The following is a 19,210-nucleotide window of genomic DNA, read 5'->3' as shown; positions in this document are numbered from 1 at the left end:
GAGCTGCGCGTCGGCCGCTTCCTTGTTACCTGCTTGTGCAGCTTGACCAGACTCCTCTCGCTGGGGAACGTCTGCTTGTCCTCAAAGTCCTCGTAGTCGTCCATGTTGCGGCCCAACTTGTCCTGGTAGTCCGTCGGGCACTAAGGGGGCGGGGCCCGGGTCGGACAGGTGAGGGAAGGCGGCGGCGGCGGTGTCACGGCATAGACGCGACTCACCTTCCTGAGGATGGTGTCGACGCACTTTCTCAGAGGATGGTTGTACTTGATGGCCTCGCTCACTTTTCTCACCTCCTGGCAACAGTGCACGAGTCACAATTAGGGAAGGGAAAAAAAAGGGGGAAAGTTCGAGAATTTTTCTGAGGGAATGTTGACCGTACATTTCCGAAAGAATTTTACATGAGGGATTTGGCGAATGTTCCAAATTGGACTCTTGATTTGGGAATTGACTGGGAAATGTATCATTCGCGCATACTTCTAAACAATTCTTTTGATCAGAAGCAGACATTAGTCTAATCTGGACATTCATTCACCTCCATGACGTCCTCCAGGTTCTCCTCAGCGTCCGCCTTCTCCGTCATGAGCTTGGAGGCCTTGAAGTAGGTCTTGAGGAGCATGTGTCCGTGTCTGGAGGCATTCCAGTAAGAGCGCGGGATCTCCACCAGGCCGTAGCCCAGCAGCAAAACCAGCAGGAACAAACCCCAAGTGTTGGCCGCCGTGATGCCGATGGTCTGCAGCTGGTACCTGATGATCACCGAACACGTGAGCTAGGATTCGCCGAGATGCGACGGCTGGAAACACCAACTGGGAGTCAGGCTCTGACCAGGACAGGTGCCAATCGGGATGGACGGCCACGTAGATGAGCAGCGAGCCGAAAATGAGCAGGTAGGTTCCGTAGTAGATGGCGTTCTCGATGAGGGCCGTCTGAACCTTCCCGGCCATGGAGAAACCACCCGAGCGTGCGTACGACTGCATGAATGGCAGCAGCAACCTGGGTGACATCAGCGCAGCGTCCGTCATCGCGGGCCGATCGGCGGTCGCCACCCGCAGCCGATCGATCGCTGCCCACCGATGACACCCCCAACAATTGCCGCCGTCACACATACTGACCAGGTGAGGCACTGGGATGTCCAGTAGACCACCCGCCAGAAAACGGGCATGACGCCGTCGGGGATGTAGCTCCACGGTTTATAGCACGCCAATCGCACACTGCGGGGAGGAAGCAGGGTTACGCCAAGTCGGAAGGCACGGCACACAAACGCATCGGCCGCGTCAACCTCTGAGTGGGTGCGGCGGACGCGTTCCCTGACGTCTGATTGGACAGGGGAGGGCCCGTGGCGTGAACTTGGCGGTCCGTGCGGCACTGATTGTAGATGGTCTGCAACAGGGCAGAGTTTAGACGGGCGACTGACAACCGGCGTGCCATGAGAAGATGCTCAGGCCGACCGTGGTGACGTCGAGCGGCAGGATGAAGACGATGAGGAAGCAGAGGTACCAGGCCAGCAGCGTTCCAAACAGGACCATCCGCTGCTGCTTCCGGAAGTCTCCGTAGCGATGCAGCAGGAAGAGTGCCAGGAAGAACACCACTACCATCTCCACGCCCAGCGCCGCCCCGCTCATCCTGACGCGCCGGCCTCAGGCCACGCCTCCACCGGTAAGAAATGCAAGAACTCTAATGTAAGAAAAAAAGATTCATGTGACAAAAAAAAAAAATGGTGCGGGGTGCTAACACTCTATGGAAAACCCAATTGACAAGCTAGCAAAAAATTAGCATTCGACATCATCATTTCAAACAACAAATCTTCACACACAAACGCTGTACGGATTCATTTAGACGACAATAACGATCCTTCTTAATGAACAAAAAACATAAATACATGGATAAAGTGCGCTATTTTCTTATTTTACTTTTTTTATTTCATGTAAGTGCATCTCCAAGCAAGCACCACACTGCCACTAAGAGGCCAAAGTGCACACTGCAGGAACAGAGGAGACTGCATTCACTGTATGAATTTTTTTTTTTTAGTTGCAATTATTTGAATATAGTTAATATTCCTCTGCCTGTTCCAAATGATTTCCTATTTTTTCTTTGAGGTTGTATTTAAAGTTGAGTTACTTTACCAGGGCTCAAGAATAACTTTGCACTTTTTTTCTTTAGTTCACCACAACAAAACTTAGATTCCAGTTGCATCACGTCATTTTTTTTTTTTTTAATTTCCGAGTTTGATCGTTTGTGCGTGTTTTCATTAATTGCATGCATGTCATTAACATTCCTGGTCAAGCGACATCTTTCCTGACGTCACTGCGAGATGACTGACGACGTAATTGAAACTATTCAGTAGCTTCGCATGAATGTTTACAAGCAGGCAGCAGCAAATGATTCCGTTTGAATTAGTAAAAGGAGAAAAAGGTCAGGATTGTTCCTGCTAACTCGCTCGCTAGCTAGTTGGCATGGCCTGGCTCAATAGCAACTGGAGACGTTTGGGCTCTTACCGTTCCTGATTTGTCCGCTTGTATCAAGGCGACTAAGTCGCCCCTTTGAACGCTCGCTTGTGATCAAATAGAATTAAGGCGACGGAGAGCGCAAAAACACCGCAAATTGGAGCGCCGCTGTCATCAGCCGTCACGTCCGGGTTAGGGTTGACGTCAATATTACTGACGCGCATGCGCAATAGTTACCTCCTTGCGAAAAACAAAACAAAACAATGAACAAACGCGGCCTGATCTTGCAAATTGGGTTCCACTTGACCTAGAGCCATTTCAAAGTACTGCGAACCAGCCAGTGGTTCCTGGAGGTCAAAGTACCCCCCCAAAAATAAAATTAATTGGACGATGGCGTGTATTTCAAAAATATTCTCAGTGCAGTCACTCGTACCTCAAGGCATTATTGTATGTAACTAAATTACTCAAATGGTTGAGGATTAAAAACAAGAGAAAGACGAGACATTTTGATCTGAATTTTAATGTTTCAGAATAGCAAGTCTTCGGATGACAATTTTTATTTTTTTTTGTTATTTTCCACTTTGGTTTGATGACAAGTTTATACAAATAAAATGCTTATTGGCTTCATGCGTTCACGGAGACAAGAAGTGAAGTCTTTATGCTGAACTAAGCAAATCTAACGCCGTAATATTTATCACATGATCAGCTGTCTATATATACAATTAACTTACAGTGCAGGGGGGGGGAGAAAAAATAGAGACCAACATTTTTTTTTTGTTCTGCAAATAAATGACAATATTGGGATGTGGAAGTGACATCAGTAGTTGCCAGGGTTTGGCAGACTCTCCTTGCCCTGGTGAGGATGGAGGTTGGCATGATTGTGGGAGTCGCCGGAGAACCCACGCTCACCTGGGTCGCCTCCAGCTACTCCAAAAATACCAAAACCAAAAGAAACTGATCATTTTGCAGCGGTCTCCATTTTTGTCCAAGCCAAATAAATACATACACACACACAGGATCTTTTGCTGTTTCCATGGTGACACGCGGAGGATGACGGGACTGCGCCTCTAGCCCGCCTTGGCCTCCAACAACAGCAGCCTCAGAAGTGTCCGGGCGGCGGCCAACAAAGCGCCGTGCAGCGCAAACTGGGCCACCAGAGCGCCGAAGCCACGGTAAAAGGCGGCCCAGCCCTCTTTGCGGCGGATGGAGTGGAAGCAGTCGGCCGCGCCGTCGTACTGCGTGTTGACGGGCAGCACCAGCGGGCTGCCGCCGTTACCCGCCGCAACGCCATCGGTGGCATCGATGATGGTGCGGGTGCCCTGCAGGCTGAGGCGGTGCAACGCCGTCTCCAGTGGGAAGGTCAGCGCGTCCGCAACTAATGAGCCTAACCACGCTGCCGCCAGCTCCGGGAAGTGGGTCTCCAACGGGTCCGCCGGCGGGTCGGCCGAGCCCTGCCGCCGTTGCTTGGCGCGCCGGTGCAGCCACAGGGCGGCGCGCTGCACGGCGGTGGCTGCGGCGTAGCGCAGGACAGCGTGACACACGGCGGGAAGCAGCAGGCAGCTGAGAGGGAGCAGGCGCCGACTGTGTGGGGCACCCATGCCCAGGAGGCGGGCCAGACCTTCGCGCACGCAATCCAGCAGCCCCGACGACGACTCGTCGCGCACGATCTCGCTCTGCGGAGTCACGGGAAGTTACATCACCATCCTCCCAAGGTTGAAAAATAGTCTTTTTTTCCCACGTAAATATGGCGTGTGACAGCATATAATAAGGACTACGTGAACTGTTCAAAAATGCGAAAGACGGCATCATTTGATGACTTAATTGAAATATTCTCAAATTCCTCAGCGAAGCCTTTCTGCACACGTCCGTCCACTTTGCAGATCGACGAAAAGAACGAATGAAGGCCTCACCTGCACGGTCTCGATCAGGCTGGAGCAGTAGAAAGGAAGTGCCACCACCGCGGTCAAACTGCCAACAGGAAGTCACACTTGGTGTCAAAACAAAGATACCAGCAATGGTCGATATAGTATCCAAAATTTGATGCTCTCCGGTAATTGACGAAACTGTTGCTGTTTTCCGATTAAAATGTCTAAAAAGAGGAAAAACCAACCAAACAAACAAAAAAAAAATAACAAACCCTTTGAGTAGAAAATGACCGGCCAACTGTTTAGCGCTCCAGCGGTGAGGAATCTCCCTATGAGCACAAACGTTTGGTATCAAGGGCGCGCCGTGAGCAGCAAAAAAAAAAGAAAAAAAAAAAAAAAAGAAAAAGGCATGACTGCTGCCGGTTACCTTGGCAACGGCGTGAACTCGCTGATGATGCCCTCGGCTCCCAGCGTGACGCCATGCACGATGAAGGTGCTGCCCATCCCCTTCCACAATGCCCTGGGACCCTGTACAGCAAAACCTTCAGTCGCCATGGTTTCAACCCCCCCCCCACCAACGATAGAATTTGCACACGAATTAACAAGAACAACCAAATAATTGGACTTTTCACCTTCAAGATTGTCTTTTTAACAATCGTTAGGCAGGGTGACCGCTCACATGACGGGTGGCATACCTGAGCTTTGCTGATGGCGTACATGACGGCGAGTGCGCTGAACGGCGTCAGGTGGTCACAGCGCGCGTGGTAGTTGACCTGCGGGAAAAAAAATAAAGGGCGTGGGTGCGGGCGGCCGCAGGTGGACGTGGCGGAGGAGGCGTGAGGTCAAGGGTCACCTGACACTGCCGGCGAAAGACCACGCACGGGTGAGTCAGCACGTTCTCTGCAAACAGACTGCGCGACCGAGCGCGTTAGCGGCCGACCGTCACATTGACAACAGGGCATCATCGCGACATCATCATGATCACCTGACGAATCCGATCCCGAAACCTGTGAGGCGATTCAGCTGCTCTGCAATCACAAACGTACAAAACAAAAGTCAAATTACTTCCCAATCACATTTCAATACAATAATTGGAGCAAATATGGGCCATGTCTGAGCCATATGGGGTGCTCTCCATATGTGTGTGTGTGTGTGTGTGTGTGTGTGTGTGTGTGTGTGTGTTTGTGTTTGGTGCGGGGTTGAAACCAGGAGACGAAGGGCTAGGCGCCAGCTACACATCTGTAGTTCTAAAACGAAGCCCCGCCCTTTGACCTCACGGCTGAAATTAATTAACCGAGTGAACCTAACCTATTTTAAGTAAACTGACTAAGGTAGCGGAGCTAAACTAAGATGGGCTGAACTAAACTAGGCTGAGCTAAAGTAAAAAGGGTTTAACTAGGCTAGGCTAAGCTAAGCTGCTCACCAGGCGGAGGCGGGCCGCCAGCCTGCGCCGCCGCCGCGTTCCAATCGCGCTCCCCAGCAGGTCCCCCGGAAGCTCCCGGCGGCTCGTCGTAGAGCGGCGTCCGCTCTCCGGTGTGGAGGTTGCGGCTCCCGGGGATATCTGGCGGTGTGGTGACCCAGTGGAGATGCTGCTGCGGCTCCGCGCTCCGGAGCGAGTAAGCCGCCGAGTAGTGCGGCTCATCCCGGTTGCCGCGGTAGGTGAGCCCGTCGAAGCTGTCCGGTCGTCTGGACGCCATGAGAAAGGAGGACCGAGAGAACCAACGAGGACCACCGCGGCGCAAATGGTCAGCCCGTAAACATTGATGGACGACCCGGACGGACGGCGACCTGTCACTAGTGGCACCTCTGACCCGGAAGCTGTAGCTGGCCCTAGCTTGCGCCCTACACTGCTTAGCGCCACCTGCGGCGTCAAACGGAGCAACTTCTCATCCTGTGCACTGGTAGGCGACTTAAGCCTTTTGTTTTCTCCCAATGTAGTATCAAAATAAACAAGTACAGTAAATAAGGAAAATTGGAAAACATAATTCACAGCGGGGTTGTTCTTCTGTCTAAATACTGTATGGGCATGGATTCACAATTTCTATAGTGGTTCAGAAGCTGCGCTTCGCACTCATGGAATGTGACCAAACAATGCCCTCTGAGCTGAGGAAGCGAGTCTATGTCCTCCTGTGGGACACAGCATTGAGCAAAGACCAAATTAGGTCAAACCCCTCTTTCATCTTCTAAAAACAGTGAACGTTGAGGTATCCAAGTTAAAAACTAAATTGGAAAAAAAAGCATGAAAATTTAGCAATTAAAAAAAAACATCAAATATTGTTGAAAAAAATAATCATCTCCAACGACAACATTAATGTATCAAATCAAACCGAACCGTTTTGCATGATTTTGATAACAAGTGGGCAAGAATGCAGACAGGAAGTGGACACTTACAAATTTTATTTGTTTAAGTGATTCCAGCATACATAACTTTTCTTTCTTAATCTCCTCCATCAAGATTGGTCCCTTCAATTGACAAGACAATTTGTCGCATTGAACATAAAGACTGTTAAGGCAGCGTGTGTCTTTAAGGCCCGTATAACCTTTCAGAACCTCCCCTAAAAAGTAAACATTTTGGTTTCACGTCTCTTCATTACATATACTAAAAACCAAACAAGAAAATTTAGTCAGTCTGATTGTATCAAAGATGCTAAACAAATAGATAAAATGTGTAATGGCCGCTTGCTACGCTAACAGCTAACACTGACACTAGGAGCAGGTTGTTAGCATTAGCGTCTGATGTCATGGCACTCGAGAACAAACTAAAAAAAAAAAACACATTTAAAAACACTCATAATTAACACAATTAACCACTAACATGATGTCACGAGTGTGTACACTTCTCAAAACGTTCACGAATTAGCGGCTGACGAGTGTGTGCAAATCAAGCTACAAACTACAGTTCCCATCGCATTGGTTCGACCTCACTTCCAATCATCCCGAGGTTTTCGTGCCAACCATCTTACAGCAATGTTTGTCGGCGTCTCTGCCAGCTAAACAAACTGATGACAAGAAGCGTTAATGACGGGAAGCGCTAATGACAGTGCTCCGTGATATCCACCACCACCGCCTTGCGCCAGCTGAACAGGAAGTAGCCGGCGCCGGCGCCCGCTGCCACTGCCATGCACAGGTACGCATTGTATGTCATGAAGACCAACATCAGCAGGTAACTGACCACCACCTGGATGATGTGCAGCAGAGTCTGAAGGAAGTGGGAGGGGCTTAGCATCCTCTGCCTGACAACATAACAGGATAGCATTCGTCTTAGCATGTAAGTACACAAAGAGTAACCAACTTAGTGACTGAAAGGAAAAGAATACGATGGAATATCTTTTCATTTTCACGGTACGTGGGGTGGTTCTTCACCGGAGTATATACACTTCTAGTGCTGCGAATACGTGGGACTTAGTAACGAGTAATATAATCGGCTCGGATAATGCATGTCAATTTTTAAGTGCAACCCGAATGAGGATAAGTGTTATCGAAAACAGTTGTTATCAATTTAATCATAGGCTAGCGTTATGCTATGAGCATTAGCGTGTGTCCGGCATGCAATACCCGACAGTCTTGTGCGTCTCCATGAGTATAGTGCCGTCCGCGCCGGGCAGCGGCATGCAGTTGTAGCGCACGTTGACTTGACTGCGCCGCAGCAGCGCCTCCCGCCCCATCTTCAGACCCTCGTACAGGACGGCCAACAGGAACACGCCCAGGCATGCGCCCACCATTTCTGATTGGAGTACACAAGAGGATGGGGAGGAGTCAAGTCAAGGGAGAAATAGGAGGAGGAGGAGTCAAGGTGGCGTAACGTCACCTCCGGGCGAGTTGATGAGAAGTCCGCTGAAGAGCAGCTCCACCTTCTCGTAGCCAAAGTAGAATGTCATTGCCTAGGAAACCGCGTGAGCATTAGTGTGTGACGTGGATGTTAACACGTTAGCGTGTTAGCATAAGAACGTCACCCTACCATGCCTCCATGTCCCTCATGTCCACCATGTCCTCCATGGCCCCCTCCAGCAGCTCCGCCTCCGTGGTCATGTCCGCCCCCATTTGTAGGCATGGGCGTGGTCACCATAGCGTGACCCGGGTGGTGGACGTGTTCATGGTGGTTGTCGTGGTTCATCTGCATTGAGCTGTGATTCATGGCTGATGCAAGCACATACACAACTTGACTTAAACACCTCAAGATCACAGTCCAGTTTAGTAGAGTCTAGTCTAGTCTAAATCTTTTACCTTTACACAGTCCAATCCAGTTTAGCGAAGACTAGTCTGGTCAAGTCTGGTCCAGTCTAGTACAGCCTAGTCCGGACTAGTCTAGTCCAATTTAGTAAAGCCTAGTGCAGTCCGGTCTAGTCTTTGACCTTTAGGCAGGCCAGTAGAGTCGAGTCTTGGACCAAGAATGAACCTCAGCCCAGACTAGTGCAGTTCCCCTAGTATCGACGTCAAGTGAAAAAGTAATTGAAAGTCGGAAAATAGAAACGGGAAAACGCCAACAAGACATGAACCAATCACCAAGCAGCCTACTCTTCAGTTGTCTTCCAGAAAAACAAAACTGACTCTTCAAATCAATGTCTGTTCTTCAGCAGGCAATCAGCAGGCCACCCTTGTTGCCGTGACAATGAAAATGAAGCTGCATCTTCAGTGACAGTCAGCAGGCACTCGGCTGTAATCCGATTGGCTGAGTGGCCGCAGGCAAAAAAAGAGGGCAATGGCCAATCAAATCAGAGCTTGTTAAAACAAGATGACGCTTTTCTGTAGCGGAGCAGCACCGTTAACACAAGTTGTCCTTTATTGGGAAAAGACCGCGCCTCTATCTTTGCACTAAAAAGGTCAAAGTTGGGCTGTTTGGAGAATCAGTCACTTATTTCATATATAGTCCACCTAGATAGTACCTAAAAATCCCTTTTGTAGAGATCAGGGACTAGCAATTGAGTGAATGATTCATCTGCTGGTCGACCTACCTTTGACCTTTAGGCGCACTAACTATTCCTGCATCAACCTTTGACCTACACAGACATATACATACATACATGTTGTACATACATACACACACATATATATATATATATATATATATATATATATATATATATATATATATATATATACACACACACACACACACACTGAATGAACATAGTGCTGGCGCTTAGTATTGAAGCGGATCCAAATAGGTCAGGAGAATTGAACCAATATCTGTATTTGTCAATGGACACTGAAGCTTCTTGTTTACGTTCAAACTTAGCTTGTAGCTTGACTTTGACTCCCTCCTCTTTCATCTTTAACTGCGTCAAAGTACAAAGTTGTACAAAGAAATAGTTGTTACGATTGTATTATTGTCGATGTTTTGTTATGTGTTCCTCTTGGCACATTTCAGGCTCTCTGTACTGTATTATTGTTATGTTTTGTTAGATGTTCTCTAAGCGCTTCGTTACAGCTACAGCTCTTGTGAAATATAAATGAAGATGCGTGTGTGTGTGTGTGTGTGTGTGTGTGTGTGTGTAATATACTCACACACACACACTTTTAGGCATTGCATGAACTTGGCATATTGCCTGTATTTATTTTTTTGCTTCATGTTATTTTCATGTTTCGTCTTACCCACGTCGACAGTGAAAACAAGAATCTGTTCTCAACTTCCATACAAGGATCAATAAATTTGAAATCTAGACTAAATACAAATTTTAAATCAAGAAATATACATTGTTTTATCTTCTCCCCATTATGTTACATCGATTCGTCTCGTGGTTAATTTATATTTATGTGCTGACGAAGTAAAAGGGATAAATAAATAAGAATTGACTAACTAAATGACGATTAGGCTATCTTAACTGGACAAACTAAGGTGTGCTAACTATATAGTCACAAAGTAAGCCTGCAGAGGTCAATGACATGAAAACCAACTCCACTGACCTAGAAGACTTCCGGGAATTCTTCCACGAGGCAGACAAAAAACGGAGGAAAAATGCGATGTGGAGAGAAGAAAATAGCAAAAATTGGGAAAAAAGACAGAATGTGGTAGTGTAGTTAGGGTCGTCGTCGGTTCTGTTGCCCGTCTGAGAGCACGGTGGGGGGGTCACTTCCGTAGGTGACGTCATCACGCAGCGCTCACATGAGGGGCCCGACAAATAAATGGACCAATTGGAACACGTCTACCAATAATAGGCGTGTCTTGATCTGAGCCACGTCGCCCGGTAGCTGCGGCGAAATCACGTGGCCTTAGTCCGGCGAGGAAGGATTCAACCTCGACGGTTGATAAGATAGGAAAAGCTTTATTTTTCTCACAATGGAGAAATTCGCAACGAATTCGTGATATTTTTGAGCTTGCTAAAGAGCGCACTCTTAAGTTGGCACGACAGCAACGACCAACCGTAAAAACGAGACATTTCAAATTCATCTACGCAAGAAGCCCAGGTGGCACCTTGTAATTAGGAGTTACGCAAAAGTCATATTTATGCATGATGGAATTTATATTGTAGACAGTGATACAAACACGCAATATTTTTTTTTTCTTTCCTGGATATTGTCTTGAGGTTCAGGACTTCTGGGCGTCTCTAAGCAGATCTGTGAGGCCTTTTTTTATTTTGATATTTTTATATATATACTCAAGCACAATGCGTTCACCAAAATCATACATCTGGTAAAATAAATACAGACACAGCTGCCAAGAAAAGCAAGTATTCTTTCAAGGGATAATGTAGGTCAGTCTTGCCCCGTTTCCTTCCCTAGTGTCACGTGACTCCGTGTTGGAAGAACTCCGTTGCGAATTGGGAGCAGTTCGGTTAAATTTGGTGTTTAAAGGGGTGTGCCCACTTTCGTTACCAGTTGTCAAGGCGTGAATGGCTGTGTTGAGTTACTCAGAGGGTACAGTCAACACGCGCTGGGTGTACAAGCTGTCTGCTTACAGTTGTGCAATTCACTTCTTCAGCGTTTTCCCTAAAGATAAAATGTATGAGCAATGGACACTTTTGTGAGACAGTGAATAGAGTTGAATGATTTTCTCGGTTACATTTTGTATCACCACCACAATGTGACACGTTTCATATTTATTGACACTTCCCTACATCAGCACCACAAACACATACAGGAAGTCACTTTGAGCTGTGGAGGAGGACATTACTTTCACAATAAAAGCCCAAATCAGCAGCCAATAAGGATAGAGAAAAGACAAAAAGAAACAAATAACTTAATTGGACATGTTCAGGAAATATTTATGAGGACTAAAATGAACAAATTGTCAACATTTGTAAACAGCAACAAACACACAGGAAATAGAATTGCGCTCGCAATGCTAACGCTACATAGTCTGCCACTAATCCCGTGTTAGCCGGCCACGCGATAATTGGCGTGAAACTCAGGCTGGATGTCGCACACGCGGCGCAGGAGGTCACCCAGCACCACGTCGCGGTTACCACGGTAACTGGCTTGGATGCGGCCCATGCGCTCGGCCGTGTCGCGGTCCACCTCCACCGCACTGTTGCCGTGCGAACCCAGCGCCTGAACACAAGCACATGCCAAGCTTACACAATAGCACAAGTGTAAATTACACTACACCGCATCTGCTGGGATCAACTACTGTAATTGCCAATAGATGCCACAGGATGGCGGCAATGACCTACATGAAGCTCCTTAACTGGCTTCTACATAGTTCCTTTGCACACAAAAAGCAAGAATTAATGAAAATTGTGTGAATCAAGGTATTCGGCGAAAGCCAAACTGTGCATGCGGGAATTGAAACGATGGCGCTGGTGGGCGTGTCCTCACCGCCGCCTCTTTGGTCTTAAACTCTTTGTCTCTCTGCAGCCGGTATTGCTCAATCTCAGCTTGAGCTTCTTCCTTGGCTTGCTTCAGACGCCGGTTTTTACCTGCAACGACATCATCGTGAACATCAACTGGATTTCGTCAGGTTGGCCCAATGACGCCGTGGCTGTTGCTGTGACATCTTCGTGTGGATCTCTTCAGCCAACAAATCGCATGAAAAAGGCACCTGGGTGGCTCGAATGACAGGTGGGCAATTAGCTACACGCCAAATTGACTTTAGTACTTTGAGGACCATTCGTACTTGTCACAGGCAGTCGGGTTAATGCAACATACTTTTTACTTTTACTTGAGTATTTTTGTCTATAGGCAGGACTTATCCTCCCTGCGCTCACTAATTTTACATCAGGATTTTTCTTGAAAGTAATTTTTAATGTGTTACAGTGAGCACATTCCACGCTACTTTAATTATAATTTATAATTGTTTGCATGATCGACATTATATACACATTTATAAATAGCATTGAATGAAATTGCAATAGTTCAAGTGAATTTCAATATGCGCTGATTAATGTTGTTACTGTGCTCTCAAGATTACTCAATACTCAAGTACTTTTAGTTTTCAGTGGATACTTGAGTAGTTATTTTTTACTTTTATTCAACTAAATTTGTAAAGTAACTGTTTTTTTACTCCAATTAGTGGCTACTCTGCGCACATGCACTTGCACACAACTAATTTTGAAGCTTTATATTCATTCAACTAAATACTCTACCTGGTAGCGCGTGACGTCACGGAGCCGAATCCCAGAGGGAAGCAGGCTCACTTGACACATCCAAAACGCTCCTGAATTTCGACGATTAAGAACGCAGAACATATTTCGTACATAAATAAACGACGCAAAGGTTTCGCCTCGGTCTCGTTGCCGTTGTTTATCGTCTCGTTCGGAACTGTGCTCATGGCCACCGAGCGGTTCGATCGGCCCCAACCGAGTCACGACTGCACAGCGACGAATGTTGAAACAAGTGATTGACAATTCATTACAATGGAAAGAAGAGCAAAAGACGAGCTCTCGGCGGATGGAAGCGTTGAAGCCTCCCTTAGAGCAGTCGGGTCGGCTTGCGTTTGGGTTTGGGCTAGGCCGCAGGGGCTCCACTCACGTTTGCGGGCTTCGGCCACCTTCTCGGCGGCTCTCTTCTCGGCCTGCAGCAGCTGCTGGATGCCTTGCGACTGACTCGCCATGGTGAGAAAAAAAAGATCAGACAAAACAATGACAACGACCTCGGGAATCTTTAAGCGACGTCCTCTGCCTCTACTGCCTGTAAGTCATCGGCGCGCCGCAGTCAGCTGACACGCGTCACCACTTCTGTCACGTGATCGGTCATGAGACATTCACGAATCCCCGGTCCTTTTCTAGCCACGCCCCATTTTAAAAAGCTGCTATTCACCCCCGCATACTCGTGGTTCGGCACCCGCGAAATTGTTTTTTTAAATACTTTTTTGGGGGACTTAGAGAGGGGGCATTTTTTTCTGAGATTCAACCACATTCCCCCCCGGCAGTTTTTCGTGGAAATTGTATATTGAATGTTTTCAGAACTTTTGTGATAAATTTGGGCACTATTTTGTTTTCTCCCCGATGCATTTTAATTGGAGATCAATTTAACGCGGATTTTTTGCGGATTTTCGCTTTTAGTGGGCCGGCCCAGTCCCTACCACCTGAAAATAGCAGCAGTTGACTGTATTCCATTTGACTTGTAGCCATTCATGACACAATTTACAAACACAACACACAGCGGTGGGGTGGCCATCTGGAATTTCAGGAAAATGTAAAATTTCCAGAAAAGCCAATGTATTTACGGGCCAGTCCTGGGCGTCATTGTTTGATACGAATGATAGTCATTCAAAATATGATTACATGTCAACAAAGAAAAGCAAAAACAGTATTTGTTTTTTCAATTTATTGAGTGTCAAAACACTTGAATAAGCTCCTCCCACTGTGCGAGAGGCCACATCCCGTTTTCTTGGACGTTGCTGGGTGACGACTTCCAGTCCCATGTCCTCTGCGGGACGTCCCATGCCGCACCGTAATTGGCCATCACATAGTCCAGCGTCTCGCACGGGACTCCCACTCGGACCTCCGCCAGCTCAGCCCAGCACAGCGAGAAGCGAGGGAATATGTACCTACAAGGCCAAAAAGGATCAACGCCGTCACCAATGTGGCCGCCCCCACTGCCATCGCAAACATGGCTGCCGTCCACCTACTTGAACTTCCTGCCACTCTTGGCCTGCGTGCCGCCGTTCCAGATCAGGTCACCATCTTCATAGAAGAAGAAGATGTCCAGCTTGACACCATCCATCACAAAGGACAATTCCAGACTGTCCTCCACCTGGCCGCCAAAATAAAAGCCCACACACAATGGAGACTTCTCAAAATAAAACTCATCAAATGAACACAACTTAAAGGTGACAAAATGATCACCTTCCCAAACTTGTGTTTGAGTGATAGTCCGGCATCCAGGAAGGCCGCAATGATATCAGGGCGATAGTCGCTGATGAAAATCCCAATGTCCACGTCGCGGCTGTACGTAATGAAGCTGCACTGCCTGAACCAGCCTGCAGGGGGCCACAGCTACAATGTTAGCGGATTCTGTGGCGCATGACTGTTAGCATGTTAAACGGACTTCATGTTAGAAGGCTAATAGTCGTCTGCTATAATGCTACAGGGGATTAGCCTTCTACCATACAATCGTACTACAGTTTCGTCCCACGTCATGGGGTAACTTCAACGAAAGCTCCATACAAAAACATGTTTCGAGGGGTAACACTTCTAAGGGCAAAAATCCCCCCATGCCTTAAGGTGACCTCACGATTCCGAGGAGATGTCCTCAAATTGTCTGTCAACACAGCGTGACTGAACGGTCCCATGTGTTTCTCTACCCAAGCAGGTGCCGCTGCTGATCCAGAAGGGAACGTGCAGACGTGCGAGGGTTTTGGCGGCCACCTGAAGCAAAGACTTGGCTTTGTTACGAAAATCCAGCGCCTCGGGAGATGAGTCGTCAGGGTAGAGCTGCGCACACACAAGCACAAATGCATCATTGTTGGCATCACGTGACCAAATGAAAAGTTCAAAGGTCATACCCGCAGAAACCGTCGCGCGTCTCTGTATCGGCACTCCAGAAAGCGAGCGCGCCGATGCTGAGCCAGGAAGCCGGAAATGTTCAGAGGGATGGCGATATCCAGACCGTCCACGACCGTCAGTATCAGCTGGGGCCTGCGGGGTTGGAGTGGGGGCAGCAAAGAAGTGTCATTCACTTCACATTGGACGCATTGCCACCGCCGTGAAATCACCTGTCATAGGCGCCTGCGTGGCGTCCGAAGTCCATCTGCGCGAAGGGCGCAAAGCCGTGGTCCGCGTTGGTTTTGAGGCGCAGCGGACCGTGCCACAAGTAGTTGCCGCTACGCTCATACAGGAAGACCACCTACAAACCATAAAAGTACGCTAATGGTGGAAAAGTTCAACAGTGAAAGCCAATCAGTCACATTTTGGCTGAATTGAACTTGTCTGAGTAGAAGTAAAAAGTACACTCCATTAAAGCTAATACAACATACTGGATCAAAAAGGCTGGATTTTGCGGCTTCATTCATATTCCAGAAACGCAACATTCATTAGAATGCTGTGTTTGGACTAGCAGGGCGCATAGAACATATTATTGGAAAGAACATCTTGGACATGATAATTCTAAGGATTTGGACAATTTGAAGTGAATCAAGGTCTCTCTGAGATGATCAAAATAGTTGTCCATTGACATAAATTTGTTGTCAATTAACTGTTGCAGCTGTAGACACCATGTTTGCAAACGTGTGGTCCCGCCCACCTGGATGATATAGCCATGGAGGCGGAGCAGGAGGTGCAGGGGGATGTCCTCCCCTGACAGGAGGTCCAAACTGGCCAATCGAGGGTCTTCCCCTCGCACCTCCAGCAGCTCAAAGCCTTTCTCCTCGGCGGCCAATCGGAAGGCGGCCTGCCAAGAGAGGAAGTCGGGGAAATCAGACAGTAGAGCCGGCGGGAGCGGCTGCATGGCGCAGCGCTGCACTCACGTTGTAGGTCCACGCATTGGCCAGCAGGCCGAAGGACGCCACCGCTCGGCCGCTGCACAGGAAGCTGCAGTGAGCCTCGCGCAGCGACCGCTCGCGCTCCAGCAAGGCGTCCTGCGTCAGGAGCCCGAGCAGGGTGGGGTCGGCCAGGAACAGCGGCAGTTGGAAACGCCGCGACAAACGCAGGAACGTCTTCATGCTTTGCTGAGCAAACATCTCACATGACTCAATATGACACTTTGGGAAAGCTTTCACACCCCTTGGATCTTTTTCACATTTTTCCACCTTATTCTTCCTCTATGAACATGCCCGCGGTGTATGGAAATAGGGTCTTTCTACGTCAGGCATTTCACTTATTGAGGGGGTGGTCTGGAATGTAACGTGGGTGGAGGCTAAGGGGTTTGCTGTATGCATGAATGTTATTGTTGTGAGAATTTAAGTTGGGCACGTGATGAACAGAGCATCTGTCATCTCCATCATTCTCCACTCACCCATTGGATGTCACTGGCGGTCATGTGACCAGGCGTGCGTCTCAGGATGTGCGGCCCAGTCTGGAAAAGACATCATTTGTCATAACATGAGCACCTTGGCCTGCGGACCCCCATTCTGGTGTCTCAGTTTTTCTTTGTGATGCCGTTTCACATTCAAAAACACTTATATGGAGACATGCTGGGTTTCAAATGACCCTTTAGTTGAATTATCACGCACGGTTAAAAAGTAGTGGTAAGAGAGTAGAAAATGCGTTAAAGACTGCGAACGTTGCCTCTATTTTTCATAATACTGCACTGCATGTCGCCCTGAAGTGACGTCATATCTTCCGCCACCGCCGTCTGACCTCGCTTGCGTAGTTCCGGTAGTAGCGGAGCTGGAAAAGCAGAAAAATTAGGCTGCTCGCGACCAGCAGCCACAGCAGCGTCGTCCGGTTCACGCGAGGCATCTGCGCCGCATGTCCGCCGGAACTCCAGCTCGGCTTCGGCTGCAAGCACCGCAACAAAACTCCAAAACACGTCCCCGAGATTCAGCCGGTCGCCATCTTGTTCGTCGCTGTACATGAACAATCGGTCACTTCCGCTTTCTTCATTTTTGTTATTCAAATACCCAATGTAGCAGTTCTTTTTCGAAAATGGATTAGTTGAAATATATGTGTTATTTTATATTTACTCGTTTCAATAAATCATGTCTTAATGGATTCATTGTAATCAAATAAAGTATTATATAATGGTCCAGCACACTCCCACGACCCTGTTCAGGATGTGTTGAAAATGGATGTAGATTCAGTATATATAAAGTTTTCAAATCCCAAATTAAAATTAAGTACGACATGGGGTAAATATCCACGAAGTAATCAACATTAATTTAGCTGCATATCAAGTATTGTATCTCAAGGGGATAACTTTGGAGCGTGACGTCATTTTGACCCCACCACCACCACCCTCTATCCATGCATGCGTGTGCGCGGACACTCTCACAACCCCTACACGCACGCGCTCAGAAACAAGATGGCGGGCCGCCTACGGTCCGAGTTGAAAAGTGAAAAGTTGACCGAAAAGTTGGACTAGCGCAGCGTTTGTATGCCGACGTGACATACCGCCGCCGCCGGCGCTTTGGCCGCTTTTCCATCCACGCTTTGGCCACCTGTCGCTGATGTTGTCGTCGATGAACGACACTTTGATGCTTTTCGGGAACACACAAGGTAAGAAGAAGCATCATGCTCTTAGCTTAGCTTAGTTTAATTTAGCATCGGCTAAGCATTAGCATAGCTGCGTGCTAAGACGTTCGGATGAAACAAACACCGTCACACTCTTCTAGCGACGTGCACGTTTTAAGAGACTAAACGTGTGTTTCTGCATTCTGGTGCTAAACTCGCTGCTCGTCGTTAGCAGTAGTTGGCAGCCTGTCTGCTAAATGCTTCTGATGCTCATGCTGTTGTTGTTACTGTACGACAATACGTAGTAGACGGTGTGAAGATGTTGACAAATTCTTTTAAGATAAAGAGTTGCTGTCATCCTATTGTTAATAATACGAAAATGGTTCTCGTCCAAGTCCCACAGGTGAATGTCTAATCAGTGTTTCTTACTGTCAAATATACTGTCAAATATTTTAGGAAAGGCGGTGACAATGGTGGTGTTGTGAAGTGAGCATGTGATTTGTTTATTTGGCATGTTTTTTTTTCTGTTTTAAATAGCGGCACTAAGCTTTTTTTTTCCCAGTCGCTCTTGGGAAGCCACCAACCTATCATGCAATGCAACAAACCATATGATACCATACAACCAACACATAAGATAAGATACATGATAAGATACAATGCACAAATCGATACAACACGATATTCTACAACAGAGGTGCAATGATTAATTGATTAAACGACAATCATTTCTCAGATTCATCAATAACTATTGTTCTTAATCCATGAATCGTTTAGTGACCTTGTTTCACCAAAACATTTCCAAACCTCGTGAATTCCACCCTTTGACCAAAAAATATTCTCCGGTTTCTGTCATCCTTCATGAAAGCCAACGGATTGATTATCTTTTTTGTTGAATCAAAACAAGACATTTTGCAAATATCTGCACTTATCCTCGAATACCAACAACTATTTTGCCTTTTCCTGACATGTTCCGAACCAAACCCGGAATTGAATCTCCAGTAATTTGTGCCAAAATAATAAACAGAATAATCGATTATTAAAATAATTGTTCGTTTGCAGCCCTAGTACAATACAACATGACAACACAATAGGACACGACATAATGCAATGTAACACGAAATTCAGGCATTAGCCAGTGTTTACCAAACTCTTCAGTGCTACTGACTGTTTTTATGAGACAATATATTTCGAAACAAATCCAAGCAAATGATTACAAATATCACGCACACTTAGCTGCGGTCATATTTCGATAAGTCTTGAGACAGTGAAACGTAAACGTGCCTGTCATGGCGTTTGTTAGTCTCTTATGAATCGAGTTCATACCCTCTTTAGCAAGTCAGTTGTCGGCCTTGATGCATTAAAATTATTACTGTTTTGTTACATCGTCACAATGCTTGCCATGCATTGATAAAATCAA

The 19,210-nt window shown here is 47.2% G+C and overlaps 5 protein-coding genes across 9 annotated transcripts in view; all 5 read right to left on the bottom strand.

The window, feature by feature from the left end:
* Positions 1 to 2,658, bottom strand: part of lmbrd2b (LMBR1 domain containing 2b) — a 7,612-nt gene extending 4,954 nt beyond the window's left edge. The window contains exons 1-8 of one of the 2 annotated variants that reach the window (XM_019890068.1): positions 2,490 to 2,658; positions 1,443 to 1,668; positions 1,274 to 1,374; positions 1,107 to 1,205; positions 820 to 987; positions 530 to 740; positions 216 to 290; positions 30 to 140 (exon numbers count right to left, since the gene is read on the bottom strand). In XM_019890068.1, the coding sequence (XP_019745627.1) occupies positions 30 to 140; positions 216 to 290; positions 530 to 740; positions 820 to 987; positions 1,107 to 1,205; positions 1,274 to 1,374; positions 1,443 to 1,616 (939 nt within the window). In that variant the 5' untranslated portion in view covers positions 1,617 to 1,668; positions 2,490 to 2,658. The remainder of the gene's footprint in view (positions 1 to 29; positions 141 to 215; positions 291 to 529; positions 741 to 819; positions 988 to 1,106; positions 1,206 to 1,273; positions 1,375 to 1,442; positions 1,669 to 2,489) is intronic. The other variant, XM_019890069.1, reaches the window with a different exon arrangement.
* A 280-nt stretch (positions 2,659 to 2,938) lies between these two features.
* On the bottom strand, positions 2,939 to 6,146 carry slc25a46 (solute carrier family 25 member 46). Of its 2 annotated transcripts, XR_002170601.1 has the most exons (9): positions 5,727 to 6,146; positions 5,289 to 5,331; positions 5,157 to 5,214; positions 4,999 to 5,076; positions 4,731 to 4,831; positions 4,576 to 4,632; positions 4,349 to 4,406; positions 3,447 to 4,111; positions 2,939 to 3,362 (listed from the first exon to the last, which is right to left on the bottom strand). XR_002170601.1 is itself a non-coding variant. In XM_019890077.1 (8 exons), exons 1-8 carry the CDS (start codon positions 5,998 to 6,000, stop codon positions 3,506 to 3,508), a joined length of 1,275 nt encoding a protein of 424 aa, XP_019745636.1. In that variant the 5' UTR covers positions 6,001 to 6,145; the 3' UTR covers positions 2,939 to 3,505. The 2 variants fall into 2 exon arrangements, 1 of the variants encoding a protein (XP_019745636.1); XM_019890077.1 differs by having other exon boundaries at positions 2,939 to 4,111; positions 5,727 to 6,145.
* Positions 6,147 to 6,680: 534 nt separating this feature from the next.
* slc31a1 (solute carrier family 31 member 1) lies at positions 6,681 to 10,388 on the bottom strand. 2 transcript variants are annotated; one of them, XM_019890079.1, is made up of 6 exons: positions 10,208 to 10,388; positions 8,528 to 8,724; positions 8,262 to 8,440; positions 8,112 to 8,184; positions 7,859 to 8,027; positions 6,681 to 7,536 (listed from the first exon to the last, which is right to left on the bottom strand). In XM_019890079.1, exons 3-6 carry the CDS (start codon positions 8,436 to 8,438, stop codon positions 7,335 to 7,337), a joined length of 621 nt encoding a protein of 206 aa, XP_019745638.1. In that variant the 5' UTR covers positions 8,439 to 8,440; positions 8,528 to 8,724; positions 10,208 to 10,388; the 3' UTR covers positions 6,681 to 7,334. The 2 variants fall into 2 exon arrangements, with proteins under 2 accessions (XP_019745638.1, XP_019745637.1); XM_019890078.1 differs by lacking the exon at positions 8,528 to 8,724 and having other exon boundaries at positions 10,208 to 10,387.
* A 902-nt stretch (positions 10,389 to 11,290) lies between these two features.
* Positions 11,291 to 13,433, bottom strand: atp6v1g1 (ATPase H+ transporting V1 subunit G1). The gene is made up of 3 exons (XM_019890082.1): positions 13,211 to 13,433; positions 12,059 to 12,159; positions 11,291 to 11,791 (listed from the first exon to the last, which is right to left on the bottom strand). The coding sequence occupies exons 1-3, from the start codon at positions 13,290 to 13,292 to the stop codon at positions 11,618 to 11,620; spliced, it is 357 nt and encodes a 118-aa protein (XP_019745641.1). The 5' UTR covers positions 13,293 to 13,433; the 3' UTR covers positions 11,291 to 11,617.
* Positions 13,434 to 13,988: 555 nt separating this feature from the next.
* Positions 13,989 to 17,360, bottom strand: fktn (fukutin). 2 transcript variants are annotated; one of them, XM_019890075.1, is made up of 10 exons: positions 16,981 to 17,360; positions 16,637 to 16,696; positions 16,149 to 16,349; positions 15,926 to 16,072; positions 15,399 to 15,529; positions 15,189 to 15,321; positions 14,988 to 15,117; positions 14,530 to 14,663; positions 14,313 to 14,437; positions 13,998 to 14,231 (listed from the first exon to the last, which is right to left on the bottom strand). In XM_019890075.1, exons 1-10 carry the CDS (start codon positions 17,080 to 17,082, stop codon positions 14,018 to 14,020), a joined length of 1,377 nt encoding a protein of 458 aa, XP_019745634.1. In that variant the 5' UTR covers positions 17,083 to 17,360; the 3' UTR covers positions 13,998 to 14,017. The 2 variants fall into 2 exon arrangements, with proteins under 2 accessions (XP_019745635.1, XP_019745634.1); XM_019890076.1 differs by lacking the exons at positions 16,637 to 16,696; positions 16,981 to 17,360 and adding an exon at positions 16,494 to 16,630 and having other exon boundaries at positions 13,989 to 14,231; positions 16,149 to 16,434.
* Between the last annotated feature and the right edge of the window lie 1,850 nt (positions 17,361 to 19,210).

The sequence above is a fragment of the Hippocampus comes genome, unplaced genomic scaffold (assembly GCF_001891065.2).
Source record: "Hippocampus comes isolate QL1 unplaced genomic scaffold, H_comes_QL1_v1.1 scaffold185, whole genome shotgun sequence".
In the NCBI taxonomy this organism is placed as follows: Eukaryota; Metazoa; Chordata; class Actinopteri; order Syngnathiformes; family Syngnathidae; genus Hippocampus; species Hippocampus comes.
This window is presented reverse-complemented; position numbering and strand designations above follow the sequence as displayed.

Bases quoted from the DNA above. Each gene is read 5' to 3' on its own strand.
- slc31a1 (XM_019890079.1), bottom strand. From the start codon at position 8,438: ATGAATCACAGCTCAATGCAGATGAACCACGACAACCACCATGAACAC. The intron at 8,028-8,111 runs GTGACGTTACGC...TACTCCAATCAG, and splicing joins TCTCATCAACTCGCCCGGAG to AAATGGTGGGCGCATGCCTG. The intron at 7,537-7,858 runs GTATTGCATGCC...TTATGTTGTCAG, and splicing joins GAGACGCACAAGACTGTCGG to GCAGAGGATGCTAAGCCCCT.
- atp6v1g1 (XM_019890082.1), bottom strand. From the start codon at position 13,292: ATGGCGAGTCAGTCGCAAGGCATCCAGCAGCTGCTGCAGGCCGAGAAG. The intron at 12,160-13,210 runs GTGAGTGGAGCC...ATGTCGTTGCAG, and splicing joins GGTGGCCGAAGCCCGCAAAC to GTAAAAACCGGCGTCTGAAG. The intron at 11,792-12,058 runs GTGAGGACACGC...GCTTGTGTTCAG, and splicing joins TTAAGACCAAAGAGGCGGCG to GCGCTGGGTTCGCACGGCAA.
- fktn (XM_019890075.1), bottom strand. From the start codon at position 17,082: ATGCCTCGCGTGAACCGGACGACGCTGCTGTGGCTGCTGGTCGCGAGC. The intron at 16,350-16,636 runs GTGAGTGGAGAA...ATGTTTGCTCAG, and splicing joins CCGCCAGTGACATCCAATGG to CAAAGCATGAAGACGTTCCT. The intron at 15,118-15,188 runs GTATGACCTTTG...GTGTGTGCGCAG, and splicing joins ACGCGCGACGGTTTCTGCGG to CTCTACCCTGACGACTCATC.
- slc25a46 (XM_019890077.1), bottom strand. From the start codon at position 6,000: ATGGCGTCCAGACGACCGGACAGCTTCGACGGGCTCACCTACCGCGGC. The intron at 5,215-5,288 runs GTGATCATGATG...TCGGTCGCGCAG, and splicing joins TTCGGGATCGGATTCGTCAG to TCTGTTTGCAGAGAACGTGC. The intron at 4,112-4,348 runs GTGAGGCCTTCA...GTGACTCCGCAG, and splicing joins GCCTGATCGAGACCGTGCAG to AGCGAGATCGTGCGCGACGA.